This window comes from Lagopus muta, chromosome 7 (genome assembly GCF_023343835.1).
Source record: "Lagopus muta isolate bLagMut1 chromosome 7, bLagMut1 primary, whole genome shotgun sequence".
NCBI classification, from domain to species: Eukaryota; Metazoa; Chordata; class Aves; order Galliformes; family Phasianidae; genus Lagopus; species Lagopus muta.
In genome coordinates, this window is record NC_064439.1 from 31,188,763 (window position 1) to 31,205,044 (window position 16,282).

The 16,282-nt window shown below is 36.1% G+C and overlaps 1 protein-coding gene across 10 annotated transcripts in view; it reads right to left on the bottom strand.

Annotated features, from left to right (window-relative positions):
* Positions 1 to 238: 238 nt before the first annotated feature.
* OSBPL3 (oxysterol binding protein like 3) overlaps positions 239 to 16,282 on the bottom strand; it is a 90,555-nt gene continuing 74,511 nt past the window's right edge. For all 10 annotated transcript variants that reach the window (XM_048950549.1, XM_048950545.1, XM_048950547.1 and 7 more), the window contains 7 exons: positions 13,718 to 13,781; positions 11,373 to 11,451; positions 10,005 to 10,149; positions 8,304 to 8,448; positions 7,576 to 7,702; positions 6,898 to 7,020; positions 239 to 5,476 (listed from right to left, as the gene is read on the bottom strand). In XM_048950549.1, the coding sequence (XP_048806506.1) occupies positions 5,380 to 5,476; positions 6,898 to 7,020; positions 7,576 to 7,702; positions 8,304 to 8,448; positions 10,005 to 10,149; positions 11,373 to 11,451; positions 13,718 to 13,781 (780 nt within the window). In that variant the 3' untranslated portion in view covers positions 239 to 5,379. The remainder of the gene's footprint in view (positions 5,477 to 6,897; positions 7,021 to 7,575; positions 7,703 to 8,303; positions 8,449 to 10,004; positions 10,150 to 11,372; positions 11,452 to 13,717; positions 13,782 to 16,282) is intronic.

Below are 16,282 nucleotides of genomic sequence, written 5' to 3' on the forward strand. Positions count from 1 at the left end.
TAACTGGCAAACAACTGGAAAACTACTGAAGATAACTACTAGACAGATTGTAAGAGCGATAAATAAGACTTCCAGCAGATGCAATTGCTTTTGTACTTGCCATTTTAGAAGGTATAAAAACCACAGCTAAAAAGCAGTAAAAAAAAAAATACAGCAGCTAGCCTGGGTTCAGCTGTCACTAACAGCCTCTGAAGAAAGATGCTTACAACTCCTGGCAAAAAGTGAGGGTGCTCTGTGGCCTTTTTCAAGTATGATTTATTAACATCCAACTAAATTGGTTACAGAGACAAAAATGTAAATGAAATTGTGCATCAAGGTGCTCCAACGTTATTACAAATTTTTGCGTTAAGTGAAGCAGAAAACAGGAACTATGATGACTACAGAACATTTTCTCAAAAATCTGAAAGCTGGTGGTCATCCTAACACAGAAGATAACTTTCTTCATCCCAAAATCATTAACGCTCTATCAAAACACACAACAAAGTCAGTATTTAGCAGCATTGCATCTGTAATACCTCATACATGTGGCATGTTTTTCCAGTACTGGAACAAGTAAAACACTCAACATAAATACAGTTCTCAAGAATACCAAATATTTTCACCATCACCCCAGACATGTGAAGGTGAAAGAGCTCAGAATTTCTAGTGGATCAATCTCCAAAGCTTTCCCATAAGTTGTAATACAGTTTTGTTTCATACAGCAGTAACACCTAATTGACGACTTGTATATATAAGAAAAAGAATCACTTAAAATATTTTTTTAACATACAGCAATATTTATGTGGGAACTTTCTCTTATTGCTTTCAAAAACTACAGCAAGAACAGCGTCAAAGAACCGAGCAGCACAATACTGTGTTTGGTGGTAAGTTACAGCATTTAGTAAGTTTTAATAGATAAGCCAGATAAGATTTGCAAATCCTTAACAACTCCAGCTGATGGACTGAGTTGCACCCACCAGCAGCTAGAAGATAGAAAAGATGAGTTTATTTATAGTATGCAGAATCCATGAATGAAAACATACCTAATCTAAAGAGCCTTCCATTTGAGCATCACTCCCTTGAATAGCACCTCCCACTCCAGCACATACAGGCTGTACTCAGTTATGTGAAGAAGATGGATTTCACCCTTCACTCTTATGTAGGTGTGGCAGTCCAGGTTTTGTATTCCTCTTCAGCATGCCCCCACTTCCTAGGAGTTACATACAAAATCTGAACAAAACAAAATTTTCAGCTCTGAAAAGTTGATCATCCAGAGACGTAATAGAACAGATTTACACAACAGCAGATGCAAGCACGTTAACTAGGAGTACGCTGAGCAGATGTAGCTGCACCGTTACCAGGCTGTGGTCTGACACCAGAGTGCCAGCCTGCGAAAGTCCTGTTTGCAGCCAAGGGAAAAGTACAGAAATAGGCCACAATGTTTATAGGAAAAAAAGTAACTGTTTTGTCATTTAAAAGCTTGTCAGAATGGGATGTTCTACTACTTTCCAGGATTTTCTTTTTAATAAAGAGAAAATAGGACATTGAATAAGGACCTTTAGATGTGAGGGACCTAAAAGCAGTGTCAACAGCTGAGGGAAATTGAAGGGCAGATATTTCATTTTTTAATTCAAGAACAGCCCTAGCCCCATAGCTGCCTCTGGTTGTATATTCCTTTGTGTTCCTTTCTGTCCAATGACCTCATCTCAACAGCCTGGAACTCTTGCAGGGACACTAACCAGTAAGCTGCCAAATAATAAGGTGACTGTGTCTGCAACCACCACCTCCCCCAAGAGCCAGCTTCAGATCCTTCAAAGGAGTACAAGTCATGCATAAATGTAGATTATCCAAGCTCTGTATGAAGAACCTAAGTACTTGACTGGATCTGTACTTCAAAAGCACCCAAAAAATAGATTAATACAGGCAAATAAACACAAAGCATATATCAGAGAGGAAAGATTAAAAAAGAATGCAATGATGAATGGCACACACTACATCCACTCAGTCTATGCAGCACTTTGTACTACCAAGAGTAGTGACCTAAACAAGTTAAACTGTTGTTTTTTAATACCAAACTTTGCACAAAATGTTCAAGCCTATAAATCTGGAAGTACAGCTGTGGGTTTCTGTCTCTCTAAACACTATTTCCCTATGACCTTTTCTCTCTTTGCTGTGCAATTTGAAAACTGAGTCAGTGTCGTAACACTTGAAGGCATGAGCTGTTCCATTACCTTGATGTAAATTTGTAGTAAGCTTTTTGCTCTGTGAAGGGGTGCACAGAGAAGGAGAGAGCTAGATGAGTAGTGCTCAAACTGTCCCCCCACAGTATCTTAAGCAATGCTTACAAAGTCATCAAGAAAGTGTTAAAACAGGAGGCAATGGTCCTCAGGAAATTTTAAGATTGATGCACTGAGCGGTACAGTTTGGGAATCACTGCTGTGCAGGAAAGAAAGCAGTCAGTCACCTAATACTTTATTTCTACCACTCAGGGTAGAAATGTCAGTTACTAAACACAACAGATCTCCTAGTGCATTGCTGAAAGAAAATGGAAGTTATCTGGGGAAAACCAAATTTCATATTTCACCAAGAATAACTATAGAGTATATTAAAGTTTGTGAATGATTAATATATTTTTGAACAGAAATACACAGAAATAACATCAAGACAATTTCTTTTCAATTCTTAATATATAGTTGACAGAAGCTCAGCAATTAAACCCAACTCTTTCATACAAACATAGGCAGGGACAACTATACTGCAGCTGGAAATATTGGCCAGAGGATCATTCACCATTGGTTACACCAGATAAAAGCCTAGCATAATCTTGGGTATTATTTTACTGAAGAAAATAGTGAAATTCTGATGTTTGCCTTCTTGATAAGGGAATTTTGCTAAGATTTTCTGTAAGGCACTTCCCAGTTCACTGCTCCTTGTCTTTAACTAAGTGTCTTTTAAACATTTCAGACTGTAAGATACAGGAAAACAATGCCAGTTGGGTTTCTCAAAAACTGTGACTCAAACATCAAAATGAGATGAGTTTTGTTTAACACCCACATACTTTAATGCATTACAGTTCGTTAACTTTGTCCCTAGCCCCTTTATTTGAATGCTATTAACTATTAGTTCATATGACAAAGTATGGGGAAATCCACTCCATTCACAGAAAATGCAAACCAGCAATCAGATCAGACAATAATCACAACAGCTGCCAAATATGACAATGAGAAGTTCAATGCATCCATCACAAATGTTACTCCTTTTCTCAAAAGCATTTTTACACTCCTTTCTCTTACCATCCTTTGTTGTTAAATGCATACAATTATTAGTTATAGATGGTAATTGCAAACAACAAGGATAATTACAAATATCCACTCACTTCTGTGTCAAGTTTTGATAATACAAGAATAAAACAAGAAAGATTCAAGTCATGAAGAGATCTTCACTTTCCTTGAAAAGCCAAACAGCTCCCAAAGGTTAAGATTCCCTTCTGAATAAAAGCCCAGATTTTGTTTTCATGCTGACTTGAAACATGCCTTGTTGCAAGCTGCTGGAGTGCTAGCTGAGTTTTTAAAAGACACATAAAGTATAAGAAAATATACTAACCTTTTTGGTGATAAATTACAGAAATGATAGTGAGCCCAGAGTTCCTGGGCAAAGTGACTAACAGTGAGAAAACATTTATCTGCCTGGTACACAGTGAAGCTTCAAGGTAGCAGAAAGCAAAACTTAAATATACATCTAAATTGATACCACAGATTTGGTTTAAAATGGAAGTTTTCATAGTATTTACTTCATGTTACAAGTATTATATTGATCAATTTTGATGGGTTTTCTTTAGAACTAAGCAGCACACAGTAAGCTGTAAGCTTTTCTAAGCTACTTGTCCTTCTAAGAATCACTCTTACCCATGCACTGTCTGTATGTTCCAGTCATAGTTCACGTTAACAATGTTTATCACAGACAGGGTTTATTTTTTTGAAATGGTATGTAAGAAAAGAGTGGTGGTGGACATTGATCTGCACCTGAAATCCGTGTTGATAACAGAGAGTCACAGATACACAGAACAGATTTGAAGAATCATGAGTCAGGCTTGAACTGCAGATAGGTTGGAATGCAAATTATTCTGTTAATGAACAAAGCATTGTGATTTCATGGAAAAGAAGATACTGCCCATTACTATAATCTTGACTCAAAGCAAGACTTCTGCTACATTTTTTTCCTGTTATATTTTAATCAGTGACTTAGTGCTTTCGCAAATCTATCCGAATGTATAAAATTATAGGAAAGAGATGCAACTGATTTAGTGCAAGACACTTGAACGTTTATCTGAATATAACAAACAAACAGAGGAAGATCAAAGATTCCATACATTTCTCCATAAGGCAGATGGTCATTTTTTAAATATAAGATCTTAAATATGTCATTTATTTCTTAAGAGGTAGAAAATATCAAAATACTAAGAAAAAATTTCCAGCTTAAAACAATCAGTTAGTTTGCTTACTTTTTAAAAAGTTTTACTGTTGCAGTTTTTAGGTTAATAAAAACAAACGAAGCTACGGAAGCACACGATTTCGTGCTCTGTATACATACTACTTCCTGCAGAAAGAGAGCTGCTTCATTTAGACAGTGCTCAAACATTATATACAAAAGATCTCCTCGTGCCCTGTTGGCAACTATAAATCTGAAGATTCTCAGTGGAAAATTTTGGCGATTCCTGATTTTCTAGAACTACTTTTAGCCAGGTACAGCTTATATTTATGACTTGATTCACTGATGTAACTGCAGAACTCCCCCTTCCAATAATGCTAGTAAGAAAGCTAATAGAAAGAAAAGCTTATTTAAATCTTTTCCACAAGCAGCAAAAGATTGTACTCAGATTTCAGCACCAGCTGATAATCTGTTTTAGCAATTTAGACCAGTCCATAGACAGCTGAATTACTCACTGAACTGTAGAAGCCTACTTACAGTTGGAGTCATAAGGCTTAACGCTCGTTTCTCAGCACAGCTAGGAGACGCTGATGCTACTGTCTTCAATGCAACTCGATAAGGCATAAGTTAACTCTTAACTGACATTACTACACATTGGGAAAGTAGTGTAAAAGCTCCTCTTTTCCCTCTACTTGTTCATTCAGTGCTATTTATTAAATATTTTACAAAAAGAAGTTAGGGTATTTGTACATTCAAACAATCATTGAAACAGAGTAGAGAAAACAAATGAATTATCAGATTCTAAATTAAGCACAGTTCTGAAGATATGCACACTTGCACACATACACACTCCACACACATATAATATATGTGTGTATATATATATACACATACAAAAGTATATATATATATATACTTTTTAAAAATCAGATCCAGGAATACAGCATGGAATATCTTCACTTGGCTCCTCTTTCACCAGAGGACAGGATTGTCCAGTTTGGAAAAACCCGGTTCTTTTCTAAGGTCCATGTAGGTTCCATTGCTCACCCAGGAGTCATCTTTGGATTTCCTATCAAAGATTAAACAGTTCTTTTTTAAACGTAAAGCTTATCTTTTCTATGTGTTTGGTGTGTGATGCAATGTAGCATGCACTACATACAGATACCTAATCCAGCCCATAAACCATTTGCAATGAAGCTCAGTACAACATTCAAACAAGGCGATATAGCTTGGTGAAGCTAATTGGTAGGTTTGGGTCTTGGGGAAATACAAAACACCCTTGTTTTGCTCTCCTGTGTCAGTCCTTAGCACTGAAAACTACGCTCCAGGTTTACTTCATGGTCTCAAATGCCATCAGGCAGCTTTGCATAAGCTTCTGTAAGAATATGGCTTTTTAAAACCTGAACTGTCATTGACTCTGTCCTGACTGAAATGGCATCTGAAAGTTTCCTTTTTCCTCTCTGAAGGTGGCTCACCACAGCTGTTACACAAGGAGAGACACAGCTCTCAACCAAGAAGCAAGGCTCATCATTCTATGTGCTGTAACCCTGGATGCTCCAATCTTTTTAATGTAGTGTGCAGCATTTTTGAAAAAAACAACAAATTAATCTATTAAGTAAACCAGAACTTGTGATTTATTGAAGGAATAAATCACTACTGAAAAGCAAAATGCCTAATTCACATCTACTCTAATACTTGCTCATATTTTTGCTATACAGTAATAATATTTTTTTATTCTGTTATTTAAACATATAGCACAAATCTCAGCTTTCAAATCCTCATCCTTATTTACATTCCTCATTGTGAATGTACAATAACATAGTACTAGACCTTGCTTCTCTTCTGTCTGTTTAGCCTCCTGGAAGGAAAGCGTGCCTCCATTTCATTAGCTCACCAGCTCTTCTGACAGGCAGAGGTCTAAGCCATTTTCTTTTTGCATCTATTGTAAACATTTCTGTGTTTCTCCAAGTCTTACTCCTCATTAGTACTGTGTCTATCTAGAAAAACAATTAGTATCCCAGATCTGTTAATTATGACACATTCGCCCATACAGCACTCATCTTGGGTCTAACTCTTTCACTGCATCCTGAACAGAGAAGCTGGAGGGCATAAGGCTGTGTTGTCACTAGCATTCATTCTTGTCTTTCAACAGCTGAAGTCCCCTATTAATTGATTTAGAACTGGAAGAAATAAAATGACCTCTAAATCACAATTCTCTTGCCATTAGATAGGGGAAATGTTCAAAACCAGCCCTGCTGCACAAGGCAGTCCCACTGAATTCAAGGTTCAGCAGAGCTAATTAAGCTAAAACCACCCACACTTCACCTTGCTTGAAAGAATCAAAGATGCTACATTCACTCCTCAGGCAAACCCAGACTGAGACCAAATACCAATTCCCTTTGGAGCAAAAATTTAAAACAAAAAAATCAGAACCAGATCGATAGTAAACATTTCAATAAATGATGTTATATACAAATTATTATATAATACCTGAAAAATCTAGGCTGATGCTCTAGATTGTTTTCTTCCAGCACCTTTCGTCGTTCTCTCTGTAGCTGCTCAATTCTCTGTTTTTGCATTTCAGCTGCTTCAATATTCCCTTCTTCTAGAAGCCTGTACCACCAGCAGTGATAAAAAACATAATTAGTGCTTCGGTCCATTATTTTTGTTAGGTCCTCTAGAACTCCAGAATCTAATATTTACAGAAGACAGCTTGGTGTTTAAAAGATAAACTGTATCTATAGACAATAATTACATTACCAAAAAGCACTTATGGAAAGGCAACTGACAACAAGCTTGAAATAATATTTGTATTAGATTCTTTTCCCTAGAAATTAGCAATGGTAGAATTCCTCCACAGAAAGAAGTTTCAAGAGTCTCAGGTTTCAGTTCTTCAAACACAATATGCTCAACAAAGAATCCCTGAAAAGCTGTAACATCTTTGTAAAGACAGTTATCTAGAAACTGGAGCATCCGAAACCAGTTCCAGAAAACACTGGTCTATAATGACTAGACATCTCTTGATTAGTGATTAAAATTCTGTTTCAGATACAGAATTAATGTAAAAATGGGAACGTTCTGCAGGTATCTAAACAAAGTAGCCTAAGCTTAGGGATAAAGTGAATGGACAGATTTTGAGGAAGATACTTAAGAGGAAAAACTTCTTACCTTTGGTCTGGTCTAAAGCGTGTGTCAGTGGATGGGAGCAATGACCTTGTTTGCAGGTCCAGTTCATTTAACTCCAATGCAAACTGAGTAAATCCATACCACTGTTCATAGTCTTTAGGCATTGGATCTACAACAGAAAAAAGAACATTTAGAATTCCAATTAAATGTTACTGTCTTCAGAAGGACAACACCAAACTCCCCTCAGTCTTTTTCAAAACCTCTGAATCATGGCCTCAATTTAGGGGGAATAAGTTGAGTCAAAGCATAACAGTGATGAAACACATTCTACAATCATAGTGATTTTTCAAACTTCAGTAGGTAAAACCCCACAAGGTTTTGCAGAAACTTCAGATATGGTTCTCATTATGGAACTGAGCTATGTGTACAATCTTCCAAAGTTTAATATACATGAAAACCACCATAGTTCACACAAAATAAAGTGGTTTTTTTGTTTGTTGTTTCTTCTTTGCTTTTAGAGTCCTCAATACTTTCTTCATAGCCAGATATGAAAAGGAGGGAGAATGAGGAAAATATGGGAAGCCATGGGATTAAGTTCCCAATATAATTTGAATGATTTATTTTTCTGGTCTAAATTTTAAATCCTTGAAAAAATTCTAATATTCTTTGCAATAAGAAGTTGAGGTCTACTAGGTAGATTAAAATAGATAGAAAATAGATATTCTCAAGCATATTCTAAGTTCTGTACGTTAGCCATTCTGGTCACTAACTTGCTCTCCATATGCAATTTGGAGATGAAGTTGTCCCACAGTACAGACTTTCATGCCACTTCCCAAAGAGTCGATGCACAACATTCCCAGTTTTATCCATGACGCTGCCTTCGATCTCATGTGCATTTGGATTCCAATACTTTGCCTAGAATCAAAAAGCACACAAGAGATCAAGTGAGAGTGATATTGCCATGCTGTATGGTATTTTTTCTGAATTGAAAACTATTCATTTAGGTGCACATTACAATATCATACATAAAGAACAACTGTTATTACAACTATAAATTAGCCTACTAAAATGGGCTGTTGAGAATTGTATCTATTCTTCCTTTGTTAGGGGCAGCACTAGGTGAAGCACAGCTGACCTTAAACATTGTCCAATGACACATAACACTGATTCCTGATTTGGTTACCTAAATCCTCCCCAGATTTGCAGAAAAGGAAGAGAAGGAACTGTTACAGTGACCTCCATTTTAGCCAGTTTATAATATCGAATATATAAACTTGCAGTCTCTCCATCTCCAAAATCTACTACAACTCTGAAAATACATTACTGTACTTTGAATAAAATACCTAAAAAGATTACTCTAATGCTTCTTAGAAAGCATACAGTATTCAGAAAAAAAAAAGTAAGAACAGGAAAATGATGATGCTCACTTTCTTTCTGCTGCTGAGTGCACCATGGTGCACGGGCATGCTGAAGTACTTACAGATAGACCATGCAGCCATGCAGATACAAGCTACGAAAAGCAGAGCCTTGCTCCAGCAAACAGATACAGAAAACTCAGGTTTAGGTAAGTTTCTTACAATGCTGAGCAAAACTGTTTCTCAGGTTAGAAATTCTGGCATTATTTTAGGCTTTCAATTAATTTTTCTTTTCTTGAAGAAGTTATCTACTGCCAAAAGTTAATTTCAATTTCAGTGATGAGGGCATTTCTTGAGGTAGTTATATATCAATGCTTTATCACAGAATCACAGAATTGTAGGGGTTGGAAGGGACCTCCAGAGATCATCGAGTCCAACCCCCCTGCCAAAGCAGGTTTCCTACAGCAGATCACACAGGTAGGCATCCAGGCAGGTCTTGAACATCTCCAGAGAAGATATATTATCTTTATCTATTTATCTTTATTATCTTTATCTTTATTTTATCTTTATTATCTTTATCTATTTATCTTTATTATATTGAGGAAAAAGCTTTGAACAATACAATCCCTCACTTAGGCTCCTCCAAGCACCTGCAGAGGGGCTAGAAAAATGCACTGCAAGTGTAAGCACTGTAAGCTTACACCCTGTGTAAGCACTGTTTCCATAGCTGCTGGATGAATGCAACATGGCACATACCAATGGATTAGTAGAAGATGTATGGTAAATCTCTTTCAGTGGACACCTTGTGTCTACTTCTCTTGTCAAACATAGACTAGGTTTTTGATCATATTTCTTCCTTTCCCTCCCTCTTAATTTTTTTTTCCTGCGTCTCATCTAGAATCACCTGTGAAGGGTGTGCTTTTCTTTCTTGCCTGGCTCCACCTAGTAAGCTGCAGTTCATTTATAGTTCACAATTCTCAAAGAATCACAGGTAATTTCAGAACTGTCTGAAAACACAGTTTGTAAGCAGTTGAACTGAGTTTCAGCAGACAGCATCCACCCCCTGCTGCGTTTGCTGGATAGGACACTGCCAAAATTACTGTTACTGAAAGTCACCTTTATGAAAGTCAATTTGCAGTAACAAGTGTCGTCATTAAGATTTTTGATGATGATCTCTCCATAGTGTTCAATCCATCTTTGCCCACTTAAGATGTTATGGATGCAAGATGTCACCTTGTTCCATGCAAAATGGTCTCTAAAACTGTAACAAAATAGATACACGAGAAGTCTTATGCCATATTTAAGCTAGCTTATAAACTTCTGAAAAAAATTCAAAGAGAACTCAAAAGAAAAAAAATATATCAAAAACAAATTTTTTAAATAAAGCCTTAATATTCTTGAATACCTGTTTATTATTAGTAAAGCCTATGGCAACAATTCAGGTATTTTTTTCCACAGGGATACAAACGACACATGAAAACCACACGTGAATCAGAAAATTTTCCAGTTCATCAGCCCTAATGGGGATAATGGGTGCTAATCCATAGGTTACTTTACCTCTGAACCTTCACTCATATTCTAAAGACCTTGGAATGCACAGCTTAGTCTAGCTACTACGAACAAGAGAACACAATATCTTTTATACACACTGCCTTTCGGATACTTTATTGGGTTGTTTTTCTTCTTTCTTAAATTTGGCAGAATAATTAAATTTGTAGACTCTTTGGAAAACAAATTTAATTAGAACAATACTTATCCTTAGACCTGTGTTTCTGTTACTATGCTGGATACAGGGTAGTTTTTGAGTGATTCTATTTGTGATCTATAGCAGACACTTTGACAAGCCAGCATAGGAGCACTGTAGATTTTTATTTTTAAAAATCAACCTAAACTGCAGTGGTTGTGAGTGCTTACTTCCTTGAATAATAAATACCAGGTATGCTACTGGTGCTATTTGTCACGATAATTATTTAAGCAGTGAGGAAAGCTGTCAGCCTCAGCTACAGACCTAGACCCCATAGTGGTAGGGTCTGTACAAATGTAGACACAAAAGAGCAACAACCTCCCAACCTCAAATTCATATTCAAGCAAAAAACAAAACAAAACAAAAAAAAACCAAACACCTGCAGCTTCCTTTACCACACAGCTTTTCCATGTAACTAAAAAATGCACTAAGCTTGAAATTGAACCTAAGTATGAAAATACAAACTTTGCTTTTTCACCAAAGCATATGAAATTGATGGCTTTTATCTCATCATTTATAACATTTGAAAGATGTAGAGCTTGATCTTTGAAAGATTTAGAGCTTCCATTTTGTTATTTTTTTTTCTCCCCTCTTTATTTTTAAACTAAATCTTAATCACCAATTCTTCCAAAGGTCTCATCTGCACAGTACAGGTTCTCATCTGCAAAAATGGAGCTTCAGTGCAGGTGAACCTCTATGTTGTCTGTGTGTGAACAGCAATGCGTGATCGCAGCACTTACGCTGGAAGAGTTACATGTGTTGTACCAATGGGAACAATTTCCATGGACTTTCCCCAGAATTTGTTTTTCCATCTTACATCTGAAAAAGGATGAGGGAAAAAGAAATAAAAAATAAAAGGCAGGTTTAGTCATCGGCATGCATGAATCTATAGACATCTTGGCTCTACTTTAAGAAACACAAAATAACGAAGTGTAACATAATAAGGAGTGTTCAAAATAATGCTACAAACAATTCAGTGTTTATTCAAAATATTACTGGTTAATTAAATAGAAAAGCACCAGAGTTTTAAGAGTCGTCTCTTAAAAACATTTTCAAAAGAGATGAATTTAAATAAGCTATAGGCAGTGTACATTTATCTGTAATGCTTCATTCACTAATGCTAGTGAATGAATGCAGACATTTTCAAAAACCAAAAAGAAAATTTCAAATACAAAAATATAACAACTACCAACATCCACAGGGCAGAAAATCAAGTAGGGATTTAGTCTGACTTCCCCTGGAAGTTCAATTGGCCTTTTAAAATCTGGTCTGAATCAGAAGAACTGCCCAAGTCTCACATCATTTCCTCCAAAAAAAGAAGATGATAAATCTCAATGAAAACTTATGAAAATATCTTGAGGAAGCTGTTAAATTAGCAATTCACTTCAAAGTGAAATAAACATGGACAGAGAAGCACAGCATAAGGGGTATGGAGTTAAATTAGGCTAGACAATCAGACAGTAACTTTCACAGTGACTTTAGTGCTTGCAAGGTGGTATCCTTGCTGTACTAGACACCAGCATCTCCAATTCTATTCACAGACTCATCTGACAATAAAGGAAAAAATCATCTCCAGTCTCAAAAAGATGCTAAGACGGAACGAAAACCAAACTACAGCTTCCAATGCAATTGTCCTTTGCAAACAGGTCCTACAAAAGTAGCGTTAGTTTCCTAAGTAAGGGAGAAGAGTTTCCGAAATAACTGTCCCTATGTTGAAACAGGAGCTAAGGTCACTCAGTATCTGGTGGAATGACAGCACTATTCTAGCAATGTAGCTGAGGGCTGTCTCCTTTCAGCAGAGGAGACGATATGATAAGTGGCAGATGTTTGCACAGACAGAACTTATCTTGTTGACAAGATACCTTTATGATTAACTTAATGTTGATCTTTCCACATAAGTTAATATAGCCCTGTAACAAGAGGCCACAGCATTTACAGATTACATTTACATTAGAAAAAAATCATTGTCTAGATCTCCAATAAGCTCAGCTAGACACATTTAGAAACACAACAAAAAACAAACAAAAACAAACCCTGCTGCACCCTGACTGAGTCTTCTGGGTCACTGGGACCAGACCTCAGTCTCTCTCTAATCGACCAGACTCTCAGTGCTTGTTTTAACAGAACAAATTTGTTCTCTAAGTGCATGTTACAATAGTTAAGTGACATTAGCTTTCCAAGATCTGTTAAAGAAATGTGTCTTCAGTTTTTGAGATAGGCTGTTATCTAGTCTTGTATATACAAGCAAATGGATACATTTTTGGTCATCTTTGCTTTTCAGCTAAGAACAGGATTCTTGCTCTGTATCTGTTTACAAAGCAAAGAGTTAGACTAATGACAAAGCTGCAATTTCTGTTCAATACAATTCCACCTGTAATAGCTCTAATCAAGTCAGCAAAGCCGATCCTAATAGAATTAAAGGCTATAATATGCTACACAGCGAATTGACAAAAGTCTGGGCAAAGGATTTTAACTGAGTTAAAAGGCATAGTAATGTCCTGTGTCCACTCCAAAAATATTGGATTGTTCAGGTACTGTAACTGGCTGACATCTTCACTAGACTTGTACAGCAAACAAAGCTCCATTGCACCATTTATTGGAAGACAATGTTAGTAGTGAAACAGCATGAAATTTTATGCACTATAATAATACTACAAGAGACAGACACGGTGAATGTGCTGTCCCTGCTGTTATACATATTTCTGGAAATTATTTTCAGAACAGAACTGCAAGATCTATCATGGCTCAGGATTCAATGCACAGTTTTCCAAGTTCTATTCTAGATTGTCTTCATAAATATCCTGAGGTACAACTCTCCTTTTGTAAACAAACCTCTCACCAAAAATAAACAAATGAACAAAAAACCCAAGAAAATTATTTAACAGATTTTGAATACATGCACATAGTTGTAATGGCAGAAGATCCAAGTAAAAAAAAAATACCTGTAAGCCAAGATTTTCTTATAGCCATTCTGTTATGATTTAAGCAGAAAAATTCATCTTTTCACTATTTCTGGATATTTCATGTTAAACATACAGTGCAATTATTATGAAGGCTGTGAAAGTAAATGATACTGAATATTTACCTTGCCAAAAAGCAAAATTCACAGATTCAGCATGGCATGCAGAAATAGGTGGATGGTGACTGACCTAATAGCAAGACATGAAAGAAAGAAAAAAAAAACAAAGATAAAAATGTTAACCCCTGAAGAGTAGTTTTGTTTTGTTCTACCCCTTTCTTTTCCCCTTTATTTTTCATTCATTTATTCATATAATTCGTTCATTTACAATTTGAACATTTACTTTCCTTTTGCAGTTGTTTCCTTAAGGGGGAGCCAGTGGGATTTGTAATGTACTGAGACCTAGGAAGCCTTGAAAGAAAAGGCAAGCACTGTTTAAAAGGCCTGTAAATTTGTTTGTTGAAAGAAATCTAACCACAGATTTTGTACATTGTCTCTAACGTAATATTTACACTTCATCTGAAAGCCTCATTCATATTTTAACAGAAGATGTGCTTTGAGAAGACAGCAAAAATGTAGAAATTACCAATCAAACAAACAAAAACCAAAAGGCCAAATGCTTCTATATAGTAGATCCTTACTAAACCCTGACTATGGGGTGGGACAGCAATCAGCATCACTGAAGGGGACAAATGCTAGAGAAATAAAACCATGAAATTCCATCTAGCAACTTTTAAGACTGCATAAGTGACACATCCAGTTTTTCTTGTGTGAAGCTCTAATCACACACACTCCATTTTATCAGCTTTGGGTAATAACAGCACATACATAACAATGCAAGGACTGAAACAACAAAGTGAGCATTGTAAGTAAATAAATAAATATGTTATGCATACTGTTCAAATAAAATAGTGAATAATAAAGTGACTGCACAAAGCAAAAGCTCTCTACATTCACCCTTCTGGGTGAACAAGACTAAAATCTGACCAGGACCAACGCCTTGATGTCTAACGACTACTGTTCTTTTGACAAAGACACCTTTATTTTCAAATCAAGTTGCTAATTCCAACTATGAATTTCATTTCTTAATCACCCATATGACTTGAATACAGTTTTACTTTCTTCTTTGTTTCATTTTGCAAATTTGTTATTTTATGCAGTTCTCCCTGACCAACCTTCACATGGTTAAAAAAGAAATAAAGTAGTACTGATTACTCTCAGCTACACCCTAATCCACTGAGAGCAACACTGTCTCTCTCTTACATACTGTGTTCAGATTAACCCCAGATGTCACTATAATTCCCAGGTTAAACTTGGCTCTCACTTAAACTGTGATAATTCCAGAGTAAGGTCATGGAGCTAAGTAGAGCTATTCTGAACATATCCTAACAATAGAACAGATCTCTATAATTTTATGCATTCTACTTTATTTCACACGTTACATGGTACCTGCACTAACAAGTTATCTAGAGTAAGCATCAAAATGCTTGCTCAAACAAGCAATAAATAAGAGCTCCTGATGCAAAAAGAAATATTTAATGCTTGCAAGTTGTATGAAATTTCTTTCCTCCTATACCACCCTCCCTTCCAAATATTCCTCCACCCCATAATAATACAGTAAAACTTTATCACTCATGTTACATACTGCACATATTTGAACAACAGTTATTAACAAAACAAGAATACTCATATTTTAAAAATCTCCTTTAGGAAAAGTAACCTTTGTAGTGATTTGTCTAATATTTAGGGGAAAATCTTCTCCTTTAATTCAAACTTACATTAAACTAAGTTCCAAACTTTATTATCTGCTTTGCTACTCCAATTTGACGTTACACTGGTGACTTAGAACTAAACACAATAAAGATTCAGACACATTGCTTGAACTTTAGACTTGATTCTTGCTTTGACTGTTCTGCTTTTTTTTCCTTATTTTTTCACTTGTCTGTGATACTTCCTAGACTAAGGAAAGATCACATAGTGCAGCTTCTTGTCCTCTGTAAAACATGATGTACAAAGTGCATCAAAAACACTTTTCATTTAATAATAGAAGTCTCTTATGAGGCTTTCACTGACCAAATTTCTAGGCTGCACAGCCTTGCCTACTTTAATTTTCTAACTTTTGTTGCAATGTCTAGACAGAATAAGACAGCTTTCAATCCTTCTTACATTCTGACAGGAACCAGATTCTTCAAATTCTACCTCATTTTAACTTACGTCTCAAGCTTAGCAATTTTGTTATCTGGACTGGTTCAAATATTATATATTTTTTACCCACGCTTAATAACCATACTACAGGAAGGCTATTTTCAGCAACACTCAGACCTTGATGTGCTGTATACATCCTTCAGCTACTAAGCCGTGGTACCAGATTTGACAGGCTTAGCCCACAAAGTATTTGGACAGGGAGGATAAATATTCATGGTGCATAGAAAATACCGGTGGTTGATCAACTCATGTGAATGAAATATTTGCTGTAAAAAAGACAATTTGTTATGAAAATTTTAAACGATTGCACACAAAAGAACATGACAAGAACATAAAGCCTTTTGTAGTGATCAGATTTCAGAATGAGAAACTTAAACAAGTTACCTAGTTACTGGAGTAACAGCCTGCCAAGCCTTTGCTTCTGACTGTCAGTGACTGATTGTCACATTCCATCCTAGCGTTAGCTGCCTTTCCTCAATAAACAAA